This window comes from Thunnus thynnus, chromosome 5, assembly GCF_963924715.1.
Source record: "Thunnus thynnus chromosome 5, fThuThy2.1, whole genome shotgun sequence".
NCBI lineage: Eukaryota > Metazoa > Chordata > Actinopteri > Scombriformes > Scombridae > Thunnus > Thunnus thynnus.
This window is the reverse complement of record NC_089521.1, coordinates 5,903,953-5,919,066: the sequence shown is the minus strand read 5'-3', so window position 1 is coordinate 5,919,066 and position 15,114 is coordinate 5,903,953. Positions and strand designations below refer to the sequence as shown.

The 15,114-nt window shown below is 42.0% G+C and overlaps 1 protein-coding gene across 1 annotated transcript; it reads left to right on the top strand.

Moving 5' to 3' along the window:
• Positions 1-1,304: 1,304 nt before the first annotated feature.
• On the top strand, positions 1,305-15,055 carry snrkb (SNF related kinase b). Its single transcript, XM_067588866.1, has 5 exons — positions 1,305-1,668; positions 2,671-3,092; positions 3,330-3,724; positions 10,415-10,556; positions 12,041-15,055. Exons 2-5 carry the CDS (start codon positions 2,857-2,859, stop codon positions 13,167-13,169), a joined length of 1,902 nt encoding a protein of 633 aa, XP_067444967.1. The 5' UTR covers positions 1,305-1,668; positions 2,671-2,856; the 3' UTR covers positions 13,170-15,055.
• Positions 15,056-15,114: the final 59 nt, after the last annotated feature.

Genomic DNA, 15,114 nt, shown 5'->3' with positions numbered 1-15,114 from the left:
CTGCCTGTTTCAGACAGAGGCTGAACTGAGGGGCTGCATAAAGGGCCAGTGTAAGATAAATAAGGAGTTTTTTGAACTGTAAATCATGCAAAGATATTCCAGTAGAGCCCCAGATTAAATAATGACCTGGAAAAGTGAAAAATATGTAACCTTTAAAGTTACCATATGTCATTCCTGGTACTATCACCAGATGGTGCCAAAGAAAAGAACACATAGTGGCTGTTCAAACCAAACCACACCACCAACCAACCCAAACTATTAAGTATTTTTAGCAACAGCAAAATCAGTTGACATGGTACCAGTACTAAAACAGACACAACTTAAGAGACATATAACCCCTGGATAGAAAATGCAGTGTTGTCTCCTTGTTCTGTGTGTGTGTGAAAGAGAAAGAGCAAAAGAGAGACTGAAACCCAAAACTCTATCTTTTGTCTGTACTGTATGTTGGCACATGGGAGGGTGCAGTGAAGAAAGAAAAAGAAAGAAAGAAAGAAAGAAAGAAAGAAAGAAAGAAAGAAAGAAAGAAAGAAGAGAAAAGAAAATTAAAGCCACTAGATGGCCCCATTATTCTGCTGGTTGGCCGATAGATGAAACAAAGAGCAGCAGGGATGAGATCATCAAGCAGACTAGAGCAGCTTTACAATAAAACAGTGCTTGAAATCTAATAAAAGGCTCTAAATGCAGTCACCTTTATTTTGAACTTAAAATTCAGTGTATAGCAATGTCACGTGTGACATCAGATTAAATAAGACAGACCAATAGACACAGAAACAGGCTAACATGCATACAAAAAATAAACTTACATTTACACGAAATCATTAACGGCCTTTTATCTGACACACTGAAACTCCCCATAGCATCAGAATCAGAGCCAGGTTTATTGCCAAGTAGGTTTGCACGTACGAGGAATTTACCTTGGTGTTGTGGTGCATAACACACAAAATTAAGTAATCCCAAATCATATAAAAATGAAAGAAAGAAATTTAAAATAAAAAATGTAAAAGAGATATTGGCTAATAGGAACACTATGTGATTTTTTTTTAGAACATTCAAGTCTCTGAGAGCAGGCTAAGAGTATAAATGGAAACAACTTTTTTGTCCAAGTGTTTCCCCTGTAGTCCTCTGAGACCTCTCAAAAGAATCAAGTCATTACAATAAAAACATCCTTGGAATGTAGGTTATTGTGTACATTAGCCTATGATACAGCTCGATACTTCCCTGCTATTTAGAGAAAAAAACCCCACATTAGTCAGTTATATAATTTCTTGGACTTCCGAAGCATTCATTCAGTTATTCAGTCTCTCCACTGTGTACGGAAGGCTCGTCACCGCCGCCGGCTGCTGCTGCGCCCGGGAACGAGCTGGCATGTATTGACGTCAGACGGAAGCCGGGCACACACGCGCGTATGTACGTGCACACGCGCGCACGGGATGTTCTCGTTTGACGAACGAGCGCGCGGCCAGTCACACAAGCCCTAGACTCTGGAGAGCATTGAGGCGAGCGGTCATGAGGAAAGTATGTGCACACATGGACCGCGAACATGGAGTATTATGAAAGAAAGAGAGAGAGAGAGCGCGGCGCTGACATCTTCCACGTTTGAATTCAGACCGCTGACAGAACAAGCAGCTCGCAGCTTCGGGATATCTGCAGGATATTTGCACAACAATGGTAAGTTTAGCGCCGATGTTACTGTGTTTTCATAGCTGTCTGTCCGGTCCAGGAGCCGCGTTATATTCCTGTCGCGCTGTCAGTGTCAGTGAGAGATTGGAGGTGTTGAGCAGCAGCCAGCAGGATGACTACATGCGTATGTGCCAACTCGGGACTGCAGCTGGGGCCAAGTAGAGAACAGCTGGCCTCAACACAAGTGTAGCAGCCCGTAGGCAACATTACGCAGTGTTATGGATCAGATAAAAAAAAGTGCACAGATAAGAATATCAGCTCATATTAACACGGTGAGGCCTGCTAGTGTCCACTTGGGAGAGGGGCTTTAAACATGTTGTGAAAGGCTGCTGCTGTCTTTAATGATGCTGCTATAGTGATAAATAAGTGATGATGATGATGTTGATGAAGTATTGATGATGCGTATTCACAGGGCGAGCGTGATAAAGAAAACAATGAAGTTGACAGTGGTGACTGCATTGATGATGATCATGGTGATGAAGCTGATGATGGCAGATGAACTTGTTACCCTTGGGAAGATCTGATGATGACATCACCAGATCTAATGCCACATTCTGACCCTCTTAGCCAAACTAATGACACACAAACACACACGTGTACACACACACACACACAAACATACATTATGGTTTCCTGTTACAGTATTGATTCGACGTGCCATTTGTGCTTGATGGGTGTTATTTGAGATGGAGCCAAACACAGCGTCCTCCACATCACAGACAATAAAAGAATAATTTACTCTCTACTGCTCTCACTGCACCACGGTCCTATACATTGTGATCTACTCTCAACCACTTTATTTAAACTTGTTCTGTCGTTTCTGCCTTCATTAAAAGATGGGAAATATTCTATTTCTGGTCCAGTGCCTGAAGGGATGAGGAATTAGCAGCAGCTGACCTCATCTAAAGCCCTTTTCCCTCTGGGCCAAAGGCCAGAATTATCAACACGGTCATTTTGTCTCATTGTTTTGTCTTTTCTTTGTCCTGCCAGGCGACTCTCCAACAGTGAGGAAGATTTTTGCCCTCCACCCCCTTCCTCCCTCTGTCCCTGACACCTTGACACGACAATTTTCCATCTGCGTTTTCCTCGTATCACTGGCTCCATCTTCCTGAAGCCCTTATTTTCAACTCCTCCTCCTCTCCCCCATACCTTTCAACCCCTATTTTTCTTTCAATCATGGATTCCTCTGGAGAAATAACTTCAGCCCAAGATGGACATCCCGAACTCAGGAGCAGCCCTGGTCGCTGTGATCTCAGCGGACTGTACCATCTGGGTCGGACGTTGGGCAGGGGCCACTTTGCGGTGGTCAAACTGGCTCGTCAAGTCAACACTGGGCAGCTGGTTGCTGTCAAGATGATTGACAAGACAAAACTTGATGTCATGGCAACGAGCCACCTCTTACAAGAAGTGAGGTAAAGAATGATATTTATTTAAGACTGAAAAACAAAAGCAGGAGCAGCTTGTTTTTTTTTAAAAATATCAGATTTAATGGGATTTCAAACAGACTGATTTTAAACCCCAAATAGCTCCAAAAGAAGCCTGTGTGTGACCCATCTGAACAAAAAAAGAATGCACCTGTCTAAATAAAAAGTGCTATGAAAAGCTAATACTTCCTCTGTTAAGTAACCGTCATTACTAATTGTTTTCAGGTGCATGAGGCTGGTGCAGCATCCCAACGTGGTTCGCCTCTACGAGGTCATCGACACACCCACCACCCTCTACCTGGTCATGGAGCTGGCCGAGGGGGGTGACCTCTACGACTACATCCTGCGCCACGAGGGAGGCGTGGCTGAAGACACCGCTAAGCGTCATTTTGCCCAGATCGTGCGCGCTGTGGCGTACTGCCATCAGCTCCACGTGGTGCACCGGGACCTGAAGCCTGAGAATGTAGTGTTCTTTCCCCAGCAGGGGGCTGTGAAGCTGACGGACTTTGGGTTCAGCAATTTATTCCAACCTGGGATGATGTTGGCCACCAGCTGTGGGTCACTGGCGTACTCCGCTCCAGAGATTCTGCTGGGAGAAGAGTATGATGCTCCAGCTGTAGGTGAGAAACAGAAAAGTGTTTTTTTGGTGAGGATGCAGGTGTGTTGAAAGTGAAGTGTTGGCCTAAATAAACAAGCACGTGTTGGCGTCTAGTCATGCAAATTTAACTGTGTTGTTGACACTGATATAACAAACAAGCATACATTACATACAAATTATAGCCTGAGGTCACATTCAACATCCAGCATTTAAAATACTGCATCTAAAACTGTAATTAAAGTGACTAAATCTGCTTTAGCACAATTGATGCAATTCAGTTATTAATTACTCTGTACTGAGGAGGAAATGAGATTATTGTAGGCCCAACAAGTTTGTCTGATCATTTGATTAAACAGTCTTTCCTGTTCTGGAGCTTTCTATCATATACCATGATCCTCATCAGCAGATAGAGTTTGCCCAGTTGTCATGGGAATAGTAGATTCAGTTTTTTTTTCAAAGGATTTATCTCCCATGTTGGCTTTAAAGTTCCCTCTTGACCTTAGAAACAGCAGTTTACAAAGCTGTCCAATTCAGTAGCTGTTCTGCAGCTTTCGATCATATCACACTATTCTCGTCAGCAGATGAGCCGAAATGAGGTCACATTAGTAAGATAACATCAGATTTTTTTGTCAACTGCTGTCTCCAAGGTCAAACTGCTAACGTGACAAACAGTAAATTCATATGACAAATTCAGCTTTAGGGCTGTCATGTTTGTATTTGTACCTATTTGCATGAGCCCATATGTCTATGTGTTCATTACTGTCCCTGTGTGTGTGTGTGTGTGTGTGTGTGTGTATGTGTGTGGCCATATTTGTCCCCTTGATCCTGTGTGTGTGTGTGTTTTACCTTGTGTGTTCCTGTTCTATTTGTCCTATCATATTTATGTGCTTGTTAGTGTTTGTGCCCATGTATATGAAGTGTATGGATCTGTGTGTGTGTGTGTCGGTGTGTGTAAAGGATTAGTGTGTGTATCTGGGTCAGTCTAGGAAAGCCAGCCAGTCATGAGCCAACTGGGCACGTTCTGCAGTGGAACCAAATACTGCAGCTCACCACTGGCCTCTCACACTGCACAGCAAGCATTTGTGTGAGTGTGTGTGTGTGTGTGTGTGTGTGTGTGTGTGTGTGTGTGTGTGTGTGTGTGTGTTAGAGAGAGAGAAAGAGAGAGAGAGAGAAGACAGAGACGGATAACAGACATCGCTGTTTATTCATAGTAAAGTGGCTGGTCTGTACTGCAGGGATGTGTCTGATATTAGAGGTGAGGCAGGCAGACAGATTGTGGGATTTGACATTATAGACACAGAAGAAAAAAAAGGGATTTCTTCTGGTGGGGGGGGGGGACACAGCATGTCCGCTTCAGGGAGGTTGGTGGTCTTATCTGCTTAGCTGGACTAGCCTGGATTTTGGCAGGGTTTGTGCGCTATTTATTCTGGTGACTACAAATGCATCTGCACTGAATACAAATGCAACCCAACTGCAATTAGGAGCTGTTTTTGTAGAAGGGCATCTACAGGTTTTTTCAGTTGCTCTTACACATTATCCTGCAGTGTTTACAACATCCTTGATGGCAAAAATCCTAAATAGAGTTAGATCATTTGAATGAATGTTTTTACATTAAGGATGTTTTCTTCATTAGCGAGGACATGACATGTGTATGAAAGCGAGTGGTGGTGAAGAAACACGGCTCACATGCATTTATAACCTCAGCATGACTTATGAGTTGCATTTGTTCCTTTTTTCACGTTAGTTCCTGTTTCTAAAAGCGTCCACACGGAGGGCGTCCATTTAAATCCATTTTATTATATCCTCCAAGACAGTTTTCTGCTTCACTTCAACTGAAGTGCACTTTTCTGTTCTACTCTGATGTGACTCAAGCTTTAGATATCATGATTATGTCATCACTTTGACAGAAATGTACACTACCGTCACCCAAGCACACAAATGTGTGTGTGATAATCCTGAGCTGCACAGAGGAAGAGATGTCCCTTAGTGATCTCAGCTTAGTAAGGTGACTCATAAACATGTCTATACACACACACACACTCACACAGATAGGCTGCTCTGTCTGTATAAACAGGCTGCTGTTTAATTCACTGTGGTTCCTTCACTGTTGGGAGTCTTAAAGTATACATGTGTACACTGTTTGAGGACAGTGTGTGTGTGTGTTTGTGTGTGTTTGATGACAGTCATATGATGCAGAGGAGAGACAAGAAGGGCCTCTCGCCTTTGACAAAGATAAACACTGCCTACAGTTACATAATATCTGTTCATTACTGTGTGCATGCATGTGTGTACTGTTTCTGAGGTCTAAGTGTTGACGTCAGGTTCACAGACAAGAAAATGATTTTAAGTCAGTGAAAGGTCGTCGCCAGGGCTGTAGTGCATGTTCATCTGCTGATTTCTAAATATAATAGCCATTTGGTGAAATGGAACTAGATCCACCTGGTTTGTTATAGACAAGGAGACAATAAATCATAGTTTATTAGTGAATGTGTAAGTTGTGACAGAGAAGTTCTGCTTGGCAACAATGTTATGGAAAATGTCAGATAAGAATGGAGGAAGGCCCACACTGGTGGAGTTTGTGCAAGAGGAACTTCTGCATTTGACAGTTTTTATAAGCCTAGCTGAGTGTCAGCTACACACCGTAAATAGCATTGGATGTGATTGTGATTATTTTGTTGTTTTGTGGTCTAATTGTCGTATTTACTTGTTAGATCAATTTAAGGGTTTTTAGTGCAGCTAAAATTGTGAGAAAAATCTGCTCTCTAAAGGTCTAAAACAGTAAATGGTAGTTCTTGGTGTCAGTCCTGTTCTTTTAAGAGCATTGACAGGATGTGTGATTCAAAATTAGTCAGACACAGTAATGAAGCCTGAGGTCAGGTTGGGTTACAGCGCTCTGATGTGCTGTCCATTGTCCACAAAGTGTGATGTATTAAACCACAGCAAAATTTAGAATTCCATGCCTCATCTTTGTCTGGCTGCCACATGGTATACATCACTCATTTCTCTGCTCGAGGGTGGAGAGTGTTGGTTTCTTGTAACCTGATGGGAAGAAGCACATGGAAAGCCCCCCGTAATTAGATCAAGGAATAGTCGGATAACCAAAGAAGTTTTACAGACAAAACCTCTTTGTCAGTGTGTTCATATCAACCTGAAGGCTGCTGGACTCTTTATATGAACTACTTTTCCAAAGCTTGCAAAGCCCAGATCCAACACACAGTCACTATGTGCGTGTTGGAAATTATAACAACACTGCAGACTTAAAGGGGAAATACTCCAAATAACTGCTTTTTTCCTGAACACATGTTACACTCAGTGGCATCTGTAAAAAGGGGCATGCCACCAATTTTACACATGAAGATCAGTTTACTTGTCATGGTTAGTACTACTCAGCCTTTGAAAGCAATTATATAATGTCTTCTGTGGCTCTGAGGAAGATTTCTGAAGTAGGACAAAATAACTAATGATGATGTCATCACCGTTATCTCAGGCTGGGCGTAAAGAATTCAAAATTTTAATTGAAAGCCTGCATTACAAACTGTGAGCACTGAGTTTGAAAGATGCAGCCATTTATCAGGTATGGACAGTCTAACAAAGGATACTATCAAATTGCATTATGGGAAATGTAGGATCCAGTTTTTTTTGAGCTAAGCTCTCACTAGGAACTAAAATTCATGATATCCTCTGCTGCATCAATTAGATTATTATTTTTAAAAATCAGTTAAGCAAGTCCCCTAACTTTACAAGATATACTGAATTGCCAGTGTACACCTTTAATTCTGACAAAAAAAATCTTACAAAACTATAATTGTTATTTTAAGAAAGTGAGCAAATATTTTATTAACATTTCTTGCATTCTCCATGAAGCTCAACCGATTCCCAAGAAATACTGGTGCTTACACAAAGTCTTTAAAGTAAAGATAAAATAGTGACAATGATGCCTATATTGAAAGAAAAATGCACCTCTGAATGCACACTACATTTATGTGCAGTATAGTCATTTGCTTCCCATCTCTATCAGGATCATTATATCAGAGTTAGGACATAATCATATTAGAATAATGAAATACGTCAAGATCATGAGGGAAAATGGCTTCATAATTGGTCCAGTTCATGTGATACAATGTATTTTATCAGTGTCTGATGACCTAAATACATCATTTAATAAGTGAAGTCCATGCAGTGGATGCTGGGATACTCCAGTTTTGTCTTCCAAATGTGGTCAAAGAGGGCTGCATTTTTTTGTCCGAACTTGGATGAGCTTTTGGAGTAGGAACGGCTTTGTTGACCCCTTATGACGTATTTTGTCTTGAAACGCACGCTTCAAAAGAGGCGGCCTCTGAAAAGGGCCACAGTTGGACTACAGACCCCTGGATCTTATATCAGCACTTTTATAGTTAAAATTATGTCTAGATTCGGCCCATCCACATCTGGTTTATATGTACTGTGTGTGTTTGTGTGTGTGTAGTTCATGTTTGTACTGTCAGCAGGCCACTAATGCGTGGTGAGAATGTGCGATATTCCCCAGTGAGCAGAGAAAAGTACACTCCCAGCACTCAGTGGCTTCTCCTCCTTCCTGTTGCATAACACTTCTCTAGACAGGAATGAGTGTGCTTGTGAGTGTGCATGTGAGTGTACATTGTATGTGGAGGACTGAGGGCTGTTGTTTGGACCATCATGAGAGTAATGTGGGACAATGGTTGAATGTTCATTACACATGGGACTGGTACGTGTGAGAATGCAAGGATAGATACTGTATAGATCTTTATCACATTATTAAAGAGTACATTTTTGAAACCCTCTTCATCTAATCTAGTTAGGATATTATAATGAAATTAAGTTATTAATGAAAGTTTATTTGCCATTATGACAGTATCTTAACAATTCCACTGTAGTTTTAGGAAGCTGCAGATTGTCCAGTGCAATAATGATCCGTATCTTGAAACTTGTAAATAAATAAGTACAAATAAAGTATAAATAGGTTTGCATTAGCAATGATGGTGCATTCTTAATATCGAATGCTGCTTACAGAATACTCAGAGAAGGATATCGATGTCGACCTTCTAAATACAAATAGAAAATGAGTATTCTTTTCTTTGATGTCTTTCTGCTAGTTTCATAAATGTAGTATCGAAAGTGACAAACTGGGGCACCTCGGACCTTTGTTACTTGTCATACCCCTCTCTCTTGCATGCTAACATTTGCTAATTAGCACCAAACACAAAATACAGGGGCTCAAAGTACTGTTGCTGATGGGAATGTTATTGAGTCATAAACCAAAGTACTGGAGAAATTAATTTCAACCTGCTGGTGGCACTAAAAGTAAACCAGTCAGTAGAATTCATCTTCTTAGGACCATGAGCATCTGTACAAAATATCCATCCAATAGTTGTTGAGATATCTCAGTCTGGACGAAAGAATGACAAACTGTCATTGCTATCCATAGAGCCACACCAAAAAATGCAAAAGAAAGGTGCTGTAGTTCATCATAAATAGTTGTGGATGCTTTAAGAATGTGTTGAAAATGTAAAGAACCTCTCAAAAGTAAGAAAATCTCTTTAGTTTCCCATCCTCTGATATGATCTGAATACAGCAGACCAGTCGCAAGTAGAGAGAAAACACCAAATGTATGAAGAAAGCTAAAAAGTGTCAATTGGACCGTTGAGTGGAAATATCACAATAAGTCAATCACTGCTTTATTAAATATGAATGTGCTACTATGTTTTAATCTCTTTTTAGAGGGCAGTGCTCCCTGTAAAGCTCTACAGAGAAGAAAGCTGATAAAAGTTCAAACAATCGCCCTTTCAAGGACTCATGAAACTAATGTTACATTAGCAGAAGCAGCATTTTATTAGATATATGATCTGGATTTATTTCTACTGATTCATCACAGTTAACACACAATGTGAACAGAGTGAGCAGTGTTCCTATGCCCGGCGTTTGGGAGAAACAGAAAAAGGAGAGACAGAAAAGAGAGAGAAGGAAAGCAAGATTATTCTCAGAATAGCACAACACCACAACAAGCCCTCTGTTTGTTATGGCCTTCAGCCCTCGGCTCCCTTCCCTCTGCATGTGTGTGCGTGTTTCCTTGAACCGGCCACAGTGTTCTCGACTGGTTCATGAGGACAAGAGAGTGGAGGAGAAGGAGGAGGAGGGGAAGGAAAGGGAGGAGACGAGAAAAGAACACACTGTCAGCGCTGTTGGTCAGCACCAGGAAGCCTGGATGTGTGTGTGTGTTTGAGTCAGGGGTCAAGGTTACCAGGTCCATCCGTGTGCAGTTTCGACACGTAAACCGGACATCCAACTGTTACACATCCACTTCCCTCTCATTTATTTATTCCATGTCATTGAAGAATTAATCTAACCTCGTATAACCTTGTATAACGCTCAGCAGGGAGGCCGCTCTGTTTCTACTTACCCTGACCTCTGACCTCTCTGTGGAGGATGTGGAGAAGGCAAGAGAGAAAATAGAATTTCCACGCTGGGATCAATAGATGGTCTTTTTATGTAGATTTGTGTAGGACAAAATCAGATTTTCAGAAAAAAACATTTCTGGCTGTTTTCAAATCAAAGAGGAAATATGTTTATATATTGAATATGAGGCTCACAGCTTTCTAAACATGATCAGAGAGCAGAGGGATTGTAGGCTATTTTAATGCCAGAGACGATTTACTATTTAAGGCTCATTTTTCTGCTTTGTGTGTGTGTGTTCCAGATATCTGGTCTCTCGGGGTGATCCTGTACATGCTGGTGTGTGGAGTCCCTCCCTTCCAGGAAACCAACGACAGCGAGACTCTGGTCATGATTCTTGACTGTCGCTATTCCGTCCCTGAACATGTTTCAGGCGACTGCAGAGAGTGAGTACTGATGAATGACGGTGGGGTTAGACTATGGCATTGGTTAAGATCAAGGTTCCTCTCAGACCACAGCTTTAGAATAAAATCTTTTATTATCCTTGTACATTTAATTTTTTGATTGTAAATTGATTCTTCATTTAAAGGCATACTCTCACTCAGAGACATTCTGCTGTAGAATAGATGTGGTGTGTCACCCCGTCTTAAGGAGCTGCTGACCGCAAAATCATCTCATTAGCGTGCGTTTCGGTGGATAATTTTAGTGTCCTAGTTGTCAGAGGCTGCTCCAGCCTGCTGCAAATACAGCTCTTGCTAAAACAGTGAATCACTTGGCATTAAACAGCGAGTGTTAGCCACCAAATATTGGCTGTTCTTTTCTTTAATACAAGAATATCTGTGTCCTTGAACTTTGAACTGTATTTCAATCTTGTCAGAGACCCACGAGCACACTCCTGGAACAAAATACAACTCAAAATACAACTCACACTTAGTTGCGTCTTCTCACATAACCGTCACTCCTGGCACACACACACACACACACACTGTCCTCTGCTCACAGGACGGCAGCGTTAACATCAACGTTTGTTCGGCTGCTGCAGGTCTGGAGAGATAACAACATTACTGTGACATAAAACCTTAAAATACAATTAAAATACTTCTGGATAATTTCATTGTCTCATTTTTTGATCAACAGAGGAATAATCAAAGGAAGAAGTAGGTGGTAGGCAAGGGTTTTTACAGATCTATTCAATTCAAATTCAACTGCTATGAAAATCCAAATGTGTGTAGGTTATGTCTAGAAAGTGCTGCAAGCTTTCTATTTGTGACCCATTTTTAAAGATTCGTGTCTTCAGCAGGAACAAGCAGGCAACAAACAGGATTGGAAAGTGACAGATAGACTTAACACATTGGTGGTTTTGTCTTTTAATGGGATTTGTTGCCAGTGACAACCAAATTTGTTGGTGTGGTACAAATTGCAACAACAGGAGCAGTACAGCATCCATGTTGAAAGAAACTAAGATATTTGCTTGCTGTTCTTGTTCTGAATCCTGAGTGAATGAACGCCTTTATACACTCATTTCCAGTTCTTCTTCATTCAGCGGTAGTTAGGAGGCATTATGCAGAAATACCCTCAACCAAGTGGTTTGTTAGATTATCCTTGGCTGCAAACACATCCTGGAACATCTGACCCAGTACTTGTCATATGACTTAGCCCTCGGTCATATGATGATGTGTTTGATTTCAAAAAAGGAGCAGAGTAGAACAGAACAACCTTCTGGACATTCAAAACTGATACAAGTTTCAAGATATTTCACTAACAGACATGGTTAACATGTATGGAGATTGCCTAGATCTGATCTAAATCAGTCAGTCTCTGTGTCAAGATACTTTGCTTTAATGGCAGATCATCAAGATGTGATGCAAACAAACTGGCTGCTTATATCCTCTCCATAAAACAATAAAACTCTCCCTCTCTTCTCTGTCAGCCTGATCTCCAGGATGCTCCAGAAGGATCCGTCTTGCCGCGCGTCACTCGAGGAGATCGAGGCTCACCACTGGCTGCAGGGGCTGGATAATGCCCTGCTCAGCCCGGAGGCCCCGCCCCACTGGCTCTCAGGGGCCCTTTCTCCCAGCTCTCCCCGCTCAGGAGTGCCTGAGTGTGGGGACCTGCTTGCTGCGAGGCCCCCGTCTCAGCAAGCTTTCCCTGGACCTTGGCAGCCCAGCCTCAGCTTCACCCTCCGTCCACCTCTGAATGAAGAGCCTCCTGTCACCAAGAACCTCCCGGCGTTACAGCAGATCTGTGAGGAAGAAGAAGAAGAAGAGGAGGAAGAGGAAGAGGAGGAGGAGGAGGAGGAGGGCAGTCTGGCAAAAGAGGGTGGAGGTTTGGTGTCATCTTTGTTAGTAGAGGAGCCGGAGAAAGAAGCTGAGGAGATGCTTGATGGAGCAGATGATCAAGAGTGCAGGGAAGAGGAAGAAAGAGAGGAAGAGTTAGAACGCTCAGTGGAGATGTTGGAGGAGGAAGAGGAGGAGGTGGAGGTCAAAGCTCAGATGGAGATGGACATAGAGAAAGAAAACAGTGAGAGTGTGATTTCAGACCAACCAGTCAGTCATGGAGACAATCCTGTCAGTCAGAGTCCTGAAATCCCACCATCATCTCTGCCTGGTTTGGGGGTCCCGTGCTGTCAGGGGCAGCCAGACCCCATAAGCCCAGAGGGAGGAGAGGATGAGGAGACAGAACCCAACAACAACACCAACAAACCTCCTCTTCTCCCTGAATCCAACTCCTCTGTCCCCTCCATCCCTGCTCCCTCTGCCAGACTCAGCCTGAACGGGAAGGAAGCTCAAAAGACAGGACAGGAAGGAAAACAAGACGAGAGAACGGAGAAAAGCGGGAGAGATGACCTCTCAACAGACAGATCTCAACCCCACAATGCACTGGGGGCGCGGGATGAGGCTGCTCCGAGGGTGGAGGCAGGGAAACGGCACAGCTTAAAGTTGCGTGAGAGACTGTTTCAGTTCCCTCTCTGTGAAAAAGCTTTGGCCTTCAACATACCGACACACAACAAGCCCAAGATTCTCCCGCTGGCTCAGTACAACTGCTGCCATGTGCTATAAGTGAAGTCAGGCTGAGTGTCGCATGTGATGTGCTGCTGGCTCACTTGGGACATGCAGGCTGTTTAGCAGTCGGCAGGTGGCCGGCTACACAGCACAAACCTTGTGAAGTGGCAAACCACTGAGCTGCCTGCTAAGCCTTCATGCTGCAGAGACCTTGAGGCACAGGAGCAAAGGCCCTCAGCATGCAGACACCAAGTGTACAGGAAGGGACGTGTAAAGCTTCATACGTACAGACACTCGGTTCTAGCATCGTGCTCATGTAATTAACATTGTGTTAAGCTAGAGTTTGTGTACAGCACAGTAGTTGAGACGTAGTAGAACCTCATCCATTTGCTGCTGTGTGCAGGAGCTACCGTAGAATTACAGTGACGGGGGTGTGTCTGATCTGTAGCTTGGTAGGAACAGTACTGGACCTACAGGAGATAGTGAGACAGAGGACAGATGGGACTTTATATACAGGGTGTCGAGGAGACATAATTACTGCAACAGTTTATTACTGATATAAGCTATAGTCCGTTTTGTGTGTTTAAAAGGTGCCTACTATGATTAATAGGTTTCATACTGTATGTGGCAACTGTGTCACCCTGGTTCTGACTGTAAAACTTCAAAAAGCTCTAAAAGTCAGAATGTTTTAGCACTCAGTAGATCCATGATTATGATCATATTTGATATTATATGGATAAGAATAAACTTTGAACCAGCTTCTGCTACAGAGTAGCACTCGTTTTCTCTTCCCTTTGCACAACCTGCTTCTCATTGTTTGAAACTCTTAATATAAGCTCTTATAATGAACGACTGAGACTGTTATGATATGATATGATTTGATATGATATGATATATGATATGATATACTGTATAATATATGGCTAAGACTGAGATGAATATATGATTTTCTGTCCTCTTAATCCTAAAGTCATATTCATTTAATGGCTTGTCCTAACATACTGTATAATAATGTTGAAAGGATCATTGACCATTGATTGGGATGCAGGTCTTCCGTTGTATTTGAGTGCTTATTTTTAATTATACTAAAAATTTTAATAATGTTTGATCATAGTTTTATTTTGGATTTGCAGATATCAAAGCATATGAAGTATCTTGATTTTTTTATAATGTGGCAAAGATATTTTCTCTTAACTCATCCTTAGGGGAGATGTTTGACTTGGTGCATGTTATTACTGATATTTATCACAATATACCTCTATGTGTCTTGGATCTGACAGGACATTGTTCTTGTGTAACTGTAAGTACCTTGAGGTAACCCACTGAATGATGAATGGCACACAGTATGACTGCTGTAGCTGGTAACGTTCTACAAGTGTTTTGGGACCGATGGATAGATTTGTTGGTCATTTTGACCAACTGTCATTGACAAGTTACTGAGTAGTGGAGGGGTCTCTCCATATAGTTTTATTTTACCATATAATGCCTCTGTGTGTTTCTATATTTTCACATGCACACTGTATATGTCCTCAAGAAGAAGTGTAAAGTTTCATAGAGGATCAGAAGGCCAAAGCTGTACAATAAGCTACATTTTCCCCTCATAGCTCAGCAAACAGAGCTTACTCCTGTCAATCACTGCAGCTTCAGGGGTACAACAAATTGGATTTTTAACTTGTGACCTGCGATCGGATATTCCCTGCCTATATAAGGAGTGGATGTCACATGAAATCTGATTATCGCTCATATTTCATCAGCCATGCAAGCATAAAATCTGTGCAGAAGAGGGATAAAATCCCATTATTTGTTCCTGTGTGATTGCAGCCTGTCTCTCCCCAGTGTGTCTGTGTCTACTGACCTGCATTGTAATTATAGGACCACGTCTCTATGGAGCCATGAACTTATTTTTCTGTATTTATTTATTAAAATTGATTAAATCAACAGCATGAATGTGTGCAGTGTGTTGATTTTACAAAACATAGAGTAGGATATTGTACAAAGGACT

Bases quoted from the DNA above. Each gene is read 5' to 3' on its own strand.
- snrkb (XM_067588866.1), top strand. From the start codon at position 2,857: ATGGATTCCTCTGGAGAAATAACTTCAGCCCAAGATGGACATCCCGAA. The intron at 3,725-10,414 runs GTGAGAAACAGA...TGTGTGTTCCAG, and splicing joins GTATGATGCTCCAGCTGTAG to ATATCTGGTCTCTCGGGGTG. The intron at 10,557-12,040 runs GTGAGTACTGAT...CTTCTCTGTCAG, and splicing joins GTTTCAGGCGACTGCAGAGA to CCTGATCTCCAGGATGCTCC.